Raw genomic sequence first — 12,610 nt, 5'->3', positions numbered from 1 at the left:
TTTCTTCTTACATTGTTGATAAATTCATTTCCCAGCAGGACTTGACACCTAGCAACTAGGTTTTATCAATATTCTCCAGACAAGAAAAAATCTATTAAATACTACTGTATGTTCATGAAGACATAATTTATTTGTTTGAGCACTGCACATAAGCCCTGAATTAAATCATTTCATTGTGGCGATATGGATCAAATTAATAAAATATAAGCAATACTTTTTGGTATGTCTTTAAAAAGAAGACAGGACTGACTTTAAAATGATCATAAGTTAAATATGTTTTAAGTGTTTTGTTTATTAAGTCCAAGACAACCAAGGTATTATTTACCAAAATGTATACACATTTACAAAAGAATAAGTTACCTAAGACATACTTCATGGTTGTGCTTTATATTTTGTATTCCAAAACTACTTATAAATATAAAAACATGTTTTCTAAACAAATGATGTAATTGGCATATTTAATTCCCCTCGCTTTTTGTACTCCTGCAGCAGTACTTGGTACTTTAAGGAATTTGTTTCGCTGGACTGTGAATAATGGCTCCAACAGAGTCCTTTGTCACAGCAGTCCCAGCCAATCAGAACACGGCGTAGTTGAACGCCTCTCCGTATCCTGCCTCCCTCATGTATCTTTCCATGTTCAGTGGCTCAGGCACCCTCAGAGCTGTGCTCCCATTTGCCGATTGCTCTCCTTCATGAAGCATCCTAATCAGTCTGGCAACCGAGGGACGCCCTTGGGGGCTCCAGCTGCAGCATGATTTCATCATGGAGTACCTACAAACACAATTAAAGAGTGAAAAATGCAAACATGTATATTTGCAATTTACTTAAGCAGCTGCAGAAAAACATGAGTGTGCGTCCTCAGAGTTTTGAATGAAACAGAAGGGACAACCTACATGTTGTATGGGAGCAGGGCACTGTAAATATGTTACTAATAAGATGTTTGGTAATTAATATGAATTACCTTAAAGTAATTTCTGTATGCTTATTTGTATGAACAAATATTTTCCACATATGATCTGTTGTTTTTCAGTTTGATATCCTGTAATTTAATGAAGTCTTTGGCTATTTTGACATAAAACTGATATGATCAAGATTTTGAAATTTCTTTTTTCTGTAAATCAGGTGATAAAGTACCTAATATACTCCAAATGTTTTCAGAAACAGAATAACCACAGAAACACAAAAAATGTCAACTAAGAAATACAGTTTTAAATTTAAACTGAAATAGTTCACTCATTTTTCTCTATCAACATAAGTTTATTAAAAGATTTTCTGACCAGCTACTGCCCTTTTTACCCTTCATGTGTAGATATGGGATCATGGTAATGTGTTTCTGCAGCCGTTCTTACAGTGTGTTGGAGCAGTTGGTTGGCCGTTTCACAGTTTTTCTTCTTTGGAGATACTGCAGAAGTTCAGTCGACATGATGTGAGCAAAAGGTGGGTCCCCTAAAAGCAGAGAAGTTTTCATTACTTTATTATTTTATGACTTCCTGGCTATCTTGTTTGTAATAGTTTACTTAAAGCATTTGCATGACTGATGTTAAAATGTTACTACATTTGTTAACTTGCTAAGGAGATGAATAATTGTATCAATTTTAGATATTTTTACTGCTGTTTTTTTTTAAAAAAAAAGAAACATGTAGTAGGTGCAACTTTCTTATAATTTGTATATGGAAGATATGTGCTGGAATGTATATCATTCACAATAAAATTGAAATTTTTTTTTTATTTTTTGTAAGGAAATTGTGTACAATCCAGAAGTGAAAACTAATACTTCTACCATTCTAAAATATTTGAAAGCAGGATATATACTCTAAGTTTACAATACTTCCTTCAAGATTTAGTGATTTTTCTTTTTCTTTCAAAAGCATGAAAAAAGTGAATCTTAAAGAAATGCAAATGATGTCCAACAATCTCATTACATTCCTCTTCATACTCCCAACTCCTAACACTAGAGGCTGAAGCACAGCTGAAACAGGGACAGAACCTTTATAGTCTCTACATCCCCAGAGTTTTTATTTTCAGTTAGTGTGTAAATTTATCATTTTCAACATAGTCTTTCACAGCAACAATTTTAATCAGGTTTTAGCTAAAACTAATGGACATCTGAAGCATATCTTTGAGTTTTACTCGTTTTTTTAAATTTGCCACTTCTCTTTTCCTTAACCTGTGCAGTTTCCTCCTCTTTGTTGTTCAAATCTAAACTTTATAGCTATGTGACTTAAGAAAGTGGAAGAGATGACAAGTTGACACAAAATCCATAATATTAAAAAAGTTAATCTAAAGCAGTAACAATTGAGGATATTTTGACAATTTTTCTCAATAGCGCTTGTAGAATACTCACCTAATGTGACCATTTCATAAAGGAGGATACCAAAGGACCATCTGTGAAAATATTTGAAAGATAACTTTAGGTCACTTAAGTTTTTACCAGGTTAAACTACAGCATTTGCAAAGTCCACTTGTGCAACAAAAATGTCTTAAAGCAGCAGATTAACAGTGAAGTGAATCATTCTGACATATTTCGTAATGCCAAATCCTGACATCCAGTCTCTCCAGTTACTAACATGTTACTATTGTTATGTTTCTTATAGGGAACTTAAACACTTACACGTCGCTGCTGTTACTGGCCGTTCTCCTGGCCAGAACTTCAGGTGCCTGCCATTTCTTCAGCTCCATTTCCTCCACCAGCCCAGCAGTGTCGATCTTTGTTCTGTGGTAAGCTGAGCCCAATCCCCACAGCTTGGCCGTCATGTCACCACCAACCAGAACACTGCGAGCTCTGATGTTCCCGTGGATAGATCCCTGACTGTGCAGGTAATCCTAGGATGAGAAAGACAACATATGTTAGAATATAAGTGAAAAGTATATGGTAGAGAAGTAGGAAATTTCAGAAATGTGGGTATAATTAGAAGGACAGCAGTTCAACTAACCAGGGCAGAGGCCACTTGTCCTGCCATGGTGAAGATCCTCTTTTCTGTCATTTCATGACTTGCATTATCCTTTAGTGAGAGAAAAATGAGGGAAGTTAGGGGCTTCCATGTTTCAATGCATGTTTTGAGGTCTAAGCAAACTGAAAGTCTCCAGAGGGCCCCATATACATTTAATATGGTGCAACATTAGGGGCAAAATTAAGATTATTGGGCACTCGATGATGGTTACGTAAGGGCATGTTGACCAACTCAAAAATTGCACAATACTAAGAAAAGCTTTCATAGTTCAAAAGTTATGTTAACACATTCATAATTTAAAGATAATTTAAATGAACCTCTGCTATTTATCCCTTTTAAGGAAATAGTCAGACACGAACACAACTAAACAAATAAACTCAGAGCTTAATACAGTGAAAAGACTAAAACTGGAAAAATATCTGCTTTGTGTTAATAAGTAAATTTCTAAATAGTTAAAAGAAATCTTGACCAAAACAGAAAAAACTAACTTTTTTATTGATTGTGTTTTGTAGCTGATGGTTGATTTAGTTACAGATATTATTACACCTTCTCAAACAAATCACAAGTGATGCCGTTTTTATTTAAACACGAGTCTAAACCCACGTGACACTATTATCAATCTTTCTGAAAAGAACGATGGTACTCTACCTCTCTGCACTTCCACAGGAACCCCAGTAGGTCTCTGTGCCTCAGCTCCTCCACCACTATCACTAACGGCGACCGTACAGAAACCACGCCCAGTAGAGCAGGAATAAAAGGGTGAGGGCCCAGTCCTCCCAGGAAGGATGCAAACCCCAGAAAGTGTTGTTTCTCACGGGTACTCGCATTTTCTGAAGAAAAATGTGGATAAGAGAAGTGATTTTTTTTTAAAAATGATATTTTAACCTGAAAGTTTTTAGCAGCAAGTGCTAAAAACTTGCAGCTTTGGAGCTTTCATTTTCTAAGAAATTTTAAATTAATCTTTGATTCTTTGTCAGTTCTAGGGGGAAAAAAACTATGTTCACCTTTTAGTGCTCTCAAGATGACATCCTTGTTGTCCATGCGAGCTCTGTAGAGGCTTACTGTGTCACTGGGTTTGGTATAGAAAGATGGCGTCAATGCAGTGACATGACTAAAGTTTCCAAGAGGCCTCCTTGTGGGTGATTGTGGTTCTGCATCCGAATGTCTCTCTGGAGAGCGACGTCTTGTCGCATGTCTTTCTGGAGAGCGATGTCTTGTCGCATGTCTCTCTGGAGAGCGATGTCTTGTCGCATGTCTCTCTGGAGAGCGATGTCTTGTCGCATGTCTCTCTGGAGAGCGATGTCTTGTCGCATGTCTCTCTGGAGAGCGATGTCTTGTCGCATGTCTCTCTGGAGAGCGATGTCTTGTCGCATGTCTCTCTGGAGAGCGATGTCTTGTTGCAGTTGCATGTCTGTCTCTAGTTCTATGTGGTGCTGCAGTCCCATGCCTCTCCGGGGATTCATGTTGTGGCTTCAGATGGTGATGTGTGTTTTGAACTCTCATTGGCACTTCTTCGTGTTCAAGAGGGTCAATCCCTGGGGGTGCTTTTTGAGAAAAAATACAGAATAAATCATCTGTCTGATTAGGCTGAAAGAAATATTTCACATAAAGAGTAGACCAAAATGAGCGCACCATCTATTCCCTGTAGGTGATGTCTGTGGTGGGGGTGACGGTTGTTGTTGTGGTTATGGTTTCGCTGTGTGTGTGTCTCGTTTGTGGTGTGCTGGTGAGTGTGGTATTGAGTAGGAGTTCTGACTCGTGTCCGCTCTCTCTGATTACAGCACAGTAATATAAAAATTATGAATAATATGAGCACGGTGAGCGAGACCAACAACGCAGGGACGACAATCACTCCAAGCTGATATTCTCGTGTTACTGTGAGAAGAAAGACAAAGGAACGTGTGTTAGCATGAAGTCCAAGAAAATGCAAAGCTTTTAAAATTTTTTGTCCTATTGTTTTATTCTGTTCTGTTGTGTTTTCTTATGCTGACAGGAATTTTTGTCTTGACATTGTTATCTTCTTTTCCCACAAAAAAATTATAAGGTTCACACTGTGTGGAGCTACACATGGCAGTAGTCTGTGGTTTAAAACATGTAGTCCTACTGTAAAGTCTAATTTATGTAATCAACTATAAATATTATTTTAAATACAGAGGGATCCTTATTGTTTTTATTTTAATTGCATATTTCCTTTAAGAGTCATTGTGCAGTGAATCTAAATGTCATACATTGAAAGACCAGCCATGGTGATCAGGACTACTGGAGAAGGTATTGAACAGAACTTAGAGCATCATAGATGTCTGGTTATATACATATAAATACAAAATACAAATCAAGATTAGATCAGCTGTTAAGAATATTAATGATATTTTTGTTTACAACATTCTCCCAATTTTTTGCATTATTTACCAACAAATAAGCAAATAATTTTAGGATTAGGATTAAATCCTAATTTATAAATTATGATTTAATTTATAAATCAAATCCTCAAACTCTTGAGTCTCTTGAGACTTTATCAAGCCTCTTTATCAAGCCTCAAGAGTAAAGCCTCAAACTCTTAATATCTCTGAAAGACTGATTAAAAATATATTTAAGTGAGATATTTAATTCTGATAGAAAATGAAATGGTAATCACTTAAAATATATACAAAAACTGTAGATTTTATAGATTTTCCAGCAAACTTCATAACAACCCTGAAAGTCTTTAGATGTGTATCTTTTTTGTTGATTATTTCTTTGTTTTTGCCCCTGTTTCTGTCCCTTGAATTGCTCCCTGACCTCCATATTGATTCCTTTCTCCACGCTTTAACCGTTTAGTGTTTATTCAAATGAAGCTGATTCTATGTCAATTCTAGTATTGGCTCTCAAATCCATGGATTTACACACCCTCTGCTGTTTAACCACAAAGCTCAGCTGCCTTCTTAATGTTAAAGCTACTGTTCAAGTTAAACAGATCCCATTCTGGTTCGGACACATTTTAAGGAGTGGTGTGAACTTTGTGGAATGATATAAAAGATTCTGTGACATTCTCATTAAAGGCGTGGCTTGAACTTTCAAGAGCACAGCTTTGCTCACCAAGGATTTCCAGCATTCTCCTTCTGCTCACCTTGAATCCATGAATATTTTTTCTTAAATTGATGTTTTATAGGACAAAGGGGTAAAACCAGTTTCTAACTAACTAGAATTACATGGAAAGGCAAACCTGAGACTTTCATACCACATACATTTTATCTGTGGATGCTTCCTAGACATTTATAAGATGTAGACATGGAGAAACAAATACATTGTTTCCTGATTCCATTTCATCCCTTCTCCTCCCCGCTTCACTGTTTTCTGGTTTGGAGCTAAATTTATTTAATAGCACAATAACGTATCTACTTTTTCTTTATCTAAACTTACTGTGGTTAATTATTCTCCACCTGTCTCTTGCTCACCTTTATGAATCATCTCCTTTAGTTTTTTTCAGCCACTGCTGGTTTATCTGCTCTACTCCATTGTCTGCTCTCTGTTTGTGAATTTTCATGTTTCATTTCCTGGACTTTGTTTGGGATTTTTAGAATTTGAGACTTTAGACTTTTTTTTCCCCATTCTTCTATGTCTCACTTGATGCCTGTATTTAGGACCCACAGTCATTGCTTATAAAAACTTTAGGTGTTATTGTTCGTTCAAACATGTAGGCTTTAAAAAAAATTAAAAGAAAATTAATGTACTTGGGTTTTCAGGCAGTGGCTGCATTGACAGCCTTTGAAGATTCTGACATATTTTTGTCATTTTTCCATAGTTGTGAATAGTTTTAATCTATTTTCATCTCAGAAATTATCTAGTCAAAATTTACATAATTCATATTTGGAAGTCAGTAATCAAAGAAATCTCTATAAACACGTGAAAGCATAATGATGTCACTTGCAATGCAAGTACTTCATTTACAGCCAAATTGAGCTTATGTTTTATTCAGCAGTTTAGGTTAGCTTCAGCATAATGTGCAACAATCGTGTTTAAAAAGGTCATAACCAGAATGAAAATCTTAAATGAAGTTTAAAAAATATTATATTTTGGCATTTTTTTCTACCTCGTACAGGAAGATAAGTACAGATTTTAAACAATCAGAGTGGAAATAACATATATGAGATAAAGCTTTGAAAATGTTAAGTATTTAACATTAGCAGTTTTTATTACTTACTACAGAGCCTGTCATCTGGATTACAGGGACTAATGTCCGTGTAGTTTGTCGTCATCCTGTGGAAAACAGGAAGATTATAAAACAGACATTTCAGCCATGCTAGAGATCAGGCAGAAACATTTCCAGTGTCCAGCAGCAAAAGACCAATGCCTTTATATGTCAGCCTAATGATGTAGTTTGTTACATAACGCAACTTGCACAATCAATTAATAAACCTGTAAATAAAGTTATGTTTTGTAAATCTGAAGTCTCACGAGAATATATAAATTATTGCATTCAGAAAAATGAATACATGACACACTCCTTCAATATCTGAAATAATACGTTGATATAGCAATATCTTCAGCCTAAGTTGACAGAGATGCAAACAAGATGACCTCCACCACTTTATGTCGCAACCTTTCAAAGTTCTGTAAAACATTTCCAACGTTCACTTTAGTAACAGTACGGATCAAGAGAACAAAACTAAAACCCATTTAAAAGATAAAACATGACGTTAAAGAATAAGTAGAAACACACTCAGAAAGGGAGTTCCCTTTGTGTAATATTTAGATGTAACACTCCTTTCCTTCCACCGGAATGTGTTTATATATTGAAAGACAACAAGTTCATTCATCAGGTTACAATAAGAAACCTCTATGGTCTTCAAAATAAAAAGCTGCCATCAGAGAATGCAGAGAGATATTAATATAATTGTTTGATTTAAATTGAGATTAATGGGGCTATTTTGGCACTGAATTTGTTCAGAGGGTTGTGTGGCACCATATAAAAATACACATATTAAATCAAATCAGTTTTGTTGCTTTTTTTTGCCTGACATACAATCATATTCAATACATTAGAATTTATGCCCAATGAGTCTCATTTGTCAGATTAAAAGTATAATAAGTTTTTTATTGGTCTGATGAATTATTCTAATTTTCATCATAATTGACAGAAGTAAAGGTATTCAAACAGTCTTTATAGAAATATATATATACATAGTTTTTATATGAATCTCTACATGTTTTCCTTAGTGATGACATCCTTAAAACAAATGGGGTTTTCAATAATATTGAAATTTATTGAATGTGTCTGTACAAGACCCATCCCCTATTATCTATTTAAACACAAAATAATGTTATTTATTCATTCATTCATTGTTTTTTAATACATAATAAAGACTCAAGTAGATAACCATCATCTAGTGGGTTATAATCTTTAAAGGGATTGAATGTTTGGTTTTTTGAGACCTGAGGTTATTTTAAGTAAGACATTTACATTTTACATTTCTCTTTCAAATGGAATATATGTTCATCAGATAAAATCTACTTATAAATCTACTATGGAATATTTGCATGAGTTAAAAAGTGAAACACAGTATGTGGGGGAAAAAAAAAAGTACAGTAACAAAACACAAAGTCACACAGCTGTTGTTTGCCTTCTGACTTAGATATATGTCACTAAACCAGTTTGACAGCATTGTTCGATGACAATCATGTCTTGTAGCAACTGCAATGAGCTCTTACTGTACTAACAATCAGAGTGAAAATGTCATTTCACAGTTGGAAATGTAAATAAAAGTAGTATTGTAAAAACATTCAGTCATATGGAAATGGTTCAAATTTGTGGGCTAAGACAAACATGACACAGTGCACTCGATAATGTTAAGATTGTATCTGTTTATGGGAGCAGAATGTGGGTTAGATTTTAATCAATTAAGAGACACATTGCTGTATAAAATTCAAAAGCAGAACAAAGAAAAGTATTCTCAAAGCAACCGTATTTACATCTTACCTGGCCACCTATGTGAGACCGCTGAGGTGTCAAACTAAGTGTTGTAGGAACTACAAACGTATAGTTTCCTCTTTAGCTTTCCGTATTTGTTTAGAGCTGTAGAGTAAATTCCAGTCCTTCCTCTCAGTCGTCATTGTTTTCGGCAGATAAAACCACAAGCAGACACATTTCCATTAGAGGTAGAAGTTTTTTAAAGTGTAGTTTCTGTTGTGTTGTCACCTGCATAGTGCTATTCTCTCACTCGTCCTTCCACTTCAGTTTCTCTCTCAGGTTTTCCACACCCACATCCCGTCCAGCACCCTCACCGCCTGAATGCGTGCGTCGTTAGGCTGTGTTGTATTTTCTGTAAGTCATCCATTGCATGTGGGCTCTAGGAAAAATTCAAATCAAGAGTATTAAAGGTTGAAATCAGCATTTTGAATACATTACTAAGACCTGGCTTGTTTGTGTTAATGTCACATTATGTCTGCTGTTTTAATCTGTTGTTTTAAACTAAAACCTGAATTATGGGCATTAGTAGAATGTTAAAATATTTAGAATGAAGCTCAGGTGTGTTGCAGTGATTCTCATTCATCTAGCTTTTTGACTTTTTTTTCTCCAAACTGAAATGTATTTTGAAATCTCATTTAATAATCCAAAGTGGTTTATAATTTTGATCCCTAGTTAGTGATTAAAAATTTGAATGTAGTCACAGTACACATGCAGCTAAACACAAAGTAAATAATTATCCCCACCTAATGACAACTATGGGTTTGTGTTGGCCTCTCACATAAAATAACAATGACATAATCTGACTTGTTTTAATTTAACAAGATGTGAAAAATATTAAGACGAGCCAAACATTTTAGGGTACTCTACTCTTCCTTGCTTAAACCAGAAAGTGTTTGCAAGTTTTAATTTATTAACCTGGGTATAGACTCTCGTTTCATTCTGCACTTCAAAAATAGATAGTATTGGCAACATATCTTTACATTTGTCACTGTGATGTACAGAAGCATTATTTATAATTTCTACACCAAAATAAATATTACAATATTATTAAAATTAGTTATCATCTAGATTATTTAATTTGGACTTACCAAGCACAAATAAGAGAGACTGACAGAAGTTAATTAATTTTGTTAAAGCTGAAGGCGTGACCACACCTAAATGAACTTTTCACTTACTTACTGGGTCACTTCCATTTCTTTGTTCCAAAATCAAGTTGGTACACTCACACACCCACTAACAAAATAGCATTTTGCTCACCTGTCATGTTCCTGCCATGTTGATTTGCATCAGTCTTGAGAAATGATTACATGATAAATAATCTTTGCTAAAGAAATAGCTTAGTAGCTTAGTTCTTTATATATATATATATATATATATATACAGTATATAACACTTCAGTCAAAAGCTGAGTTTTACCAGTTAATGATTGAACAAAACTTTAATGGAAGAAAAATGTGGTCAGGTTACAACTGCAAACATATTTTGCTTGATGTAATGAAAAAAATCTTGATTCATTCTCTGTTTAACATGGCTTTTAAAGAGCGGTTGCTAATGCGGAAAAAACTCAATGTACCTATGCTTCAATAGGTTGTACAACCAGCCATTGGCTGCAACGAGATACTTTTTTTTTTTTTTTCTTGGCTCAGGTTAAATAAAGTTGCAGGTTTTTGCTCATACACAAGTCAAGTCATGTTTATTTGCCTAGCAAATTTCAGCAACAAGGCAGTGCAAAGTGCTTTACACGCTAAAAACACAATACTACAGTATAATAAGCAATTATGAAACAAGCAATAAACGCTACATTTTGTCAAATGGTTCAGATCATTATAGTTGTGGTCAGGTTTTGTCTGTCACACAGAAATTTGACTCTAGAATATTTTGGTATATGGAAAGGTTCATGGTCATCTCATTGTCTGTGAAATGCCAAGGCAGAAACGAGCCTAAATCGTGATCCTTCCACCGTTGTTTGTGACAGCGGGTGTTGTGTTTTTGTGCTGATGCTTCATTATGATGCTGTGAATGATGGTCAAGCATTACTTTTTGGTCTCATCTGTCCAAAGGACATTGTTCAAGAGCGTATTTTTCAAATCCAAATATGCTGTTGACACACAACTTTAAATCTGTCTTACCACATGACCATAACCCACTATATGGGTTATAATCACTGACTCTGTGTTAATATCATTTAGTGGAGTCATCTAGCTTTTTACCAGACTCTGTGGATGGTAAAAGTTCTTCTTTATTTAATGGAATTTAATTGGAATTTGTTTACCTTGTTTCTTAATACTGCCAAGTTTTTGAACTACAATTGCTTATGTTGTTTCTAATGACCAGCAATTTACTAAACTCCTAAATACACATGGTTTATTTACATTATTAAAATTTCTTTAAGGCTAAAACAATTATTCTAAGCAAATAGATTAATAAAAAGCACACATGTAATTGATCTCGGAATTCAAAGAATAGATAAGTATGTAAAACATTTGCATTTTTCATGAAAAGGAAATCAGAAGCATGTTTAACTGTGAACCAAAACCCATCTAGGAATGCTGTTGGGCGATTGCTACCATGTTATGCTTTCTAGTTTGAACTCAGGAATCCTGACAAGCAACACAGTCACCATGACGAAGCCTTACACTCTGATTTCGAGTGTCTATAACTGGTACAGGAAGAACATTGAGTACTTTCAGTGTGACTGACTTCAACTCGGACTGTCTGTTTCTGTAATGGCACAAATTCACAAAATGGCAGCCGCAATCCGAATCTTATTTTAAAAAATGATAAATGTTTAAAAAATGTCTTTGTTTATTTCTTAGTTATTACTAAGCAATAACATTGACATTTGTAATTGTAATTGTATTTGTAATTGACATTTGGCTGTCAAAGTGGAGAGTTTTCTTCTGCTCTATTTTAAAGAAACTTGGATGAAAGCAATGTCCACTGGTTGATGAGGTTAAACAAAATACTCTGGTAATTATCAGGGAAATATTTGAACTGAGACATTCTGCACCCCCAGTCCGTCCTCCTACCACTGGCTATTCCATATCGTTGTGGAAAGCCAATGCTACTGTAACTGCAGCCGGAGATAATTTACACCATGTTCAAATGCAAGTGTGTAACAGAGTGCGTGTGTGGGGGTGCACATGCTGATGAGAGGATGTGTGCATGTGTGCGAGGGAACGTCCAGAGCACTCTTGGTAATGCTGAGACTCCCCGTGAGCGGCTGGGTTTATTTTTGGGTTAGTGACAGTGTGTCAATGGCTGCAGATGCGTCGGACAGGAAGGCTCTGAGGTACAAGCAAACGCTGGTCAGTGTCCTCCACTTTATTTCCTCTTTCCTGTCACTTTTCCTCACTCTGTCTTAGTCCATTTGTATCTGTCAAACATCATTAAATCCCGTTTTGGTTCATTTGCAACGCGTCAAGGGCCTTTTCCTGAATTGCTCTCTAGTCATGACGCACCTGTACGGGCAAATCAAAGTTGGGTCTCCGCATTTGAAGTGTCAAGACATCAAAAGAGGCTTTCAGCTTCTGTGGAGAGCATTTACCTAAGACAGGGTTCTACACATGGTAGAATATAAGGTGCTGAGACACTGTGCACCCCTTGATCTTGGCATGTGCGTACACACTTGCTCACGTAACACGTTCTGTAAATCTTGCTGCTTCCCATCGTTGATTCCTCCACCTGTTTTCTAGCCTCTCTGCACCTCATT

General features: G+C 35.5%; 2 protein-coding genes across 5 annotated transcripts in view; one reads left to right on the top strand and one right to left on the bottom strand.

The window, feature by feature from the left end:
• Window positions 1-262: 262 nt before the first annotated feature.
• On the bottom strand, window positions 263-9,280 carry LOC114155948 (tyrosine-protein kinase STYK1-like). 4 transcript variants are annotated; one of them, XM_028036098.1, is made up of 11 exons: window positions 8,908-9,280; window positions 7,132-7,187; window positions 4,584-4,826; window positions 4,175-4,495; window positions 3,956-4,114; window positions 3,600-3,781; window positions 2,934-3,002; window positions 2,612-2,823; window positions 2,345-2,385; window positions 1,350-1,446; window positions 576-771 (listed from the first exon to the last, which is right to left on the bottom strand). In XM_028036098.1, the coding sequence occupies exons 2-11, from the start codon at window positions 7,184-7,186 to the stop codon at window positions 576-578; spliced, it is 1,575 nt and encodes a 524-aa protein (XP_027891899.1). In that variant the 5' UTR covers window position 7,187; window positions 8,908-9,280. The 4 variants fall into 4 exon arrangements, with proteins under 4 accessions (XP_027891897.1, XP_027891899.1, XP_027891898.1 ...); XM_028036097.1 differs by having other exon boundaries at window positions 3,956-4,312; window positions 4,343-4,495; XM_028036099.1 differs by having other exon boundaries at window positions 3,956-4,282; window positions 4,343-4,495.
• A 1,269-nt stretch (window positions 9,281-10,549) lies between these two features.
• The window catches only part of LOC114155945 (chloride channel protein 1-like), a 29,299-nt gene continuing 27,238 nt past the window's right edge, over window positions 10,550-12,610 (top strand). Inside the window, exon 1 of the mRNA XM_028036091.1 lies at window positions 10,550-12,206. Coding sequence (XP_027891892.1) covers window positions 12,042-12,206 — 165 coding nt within the window. The 5' untranslated portion in view covers window positions 10,550-12,041. The remainder of the gene's footprint in view (window positions 12,207-12,610) is intronic.

Source organism: Xiphophorus couchianus, chromosome 13, assembly GCF_001444195.1.
Source record: "Xiphophorus couchianus chromosome 13, X_couchianus-1.0, whole genome shotgun sequence".
Classification (NCBI taxonomy): Eukaryota; Metazoa; Chordata; class Actinopteri; order Cyprinodontiformes; family Poeciliidae; genus Xiphophorus; species Xiphophorus couchianus.
Note: the sequence above shows the minus strand (reverse complement) of the source record. Positions and strands in the feature narration are given on the sequence as shown.

Coding starts and splice junctions, on each gene's coding strand:
- LOC114155948 (XM_028036096.1), bottom strand. CDS start 7,186: ATGACGACAAACTACACGGACATTAGTCCCTGTAATCCAGATGACAGG. Junction 3,003..3,599: donor TCCTGTGGAAGTGCAGAGAG/GTAGAGTACCAT, acceptor CTCTCACTAAAG/GATAATGCAAGTCATGAAAT. Junction 2,386..2,611: donor GCCAGTAACAGCAGCGACGT/GTAAGTGTTTAA, acceptor ATATTTTCACAG/ATGGTCCTTTGGTATCCTCC.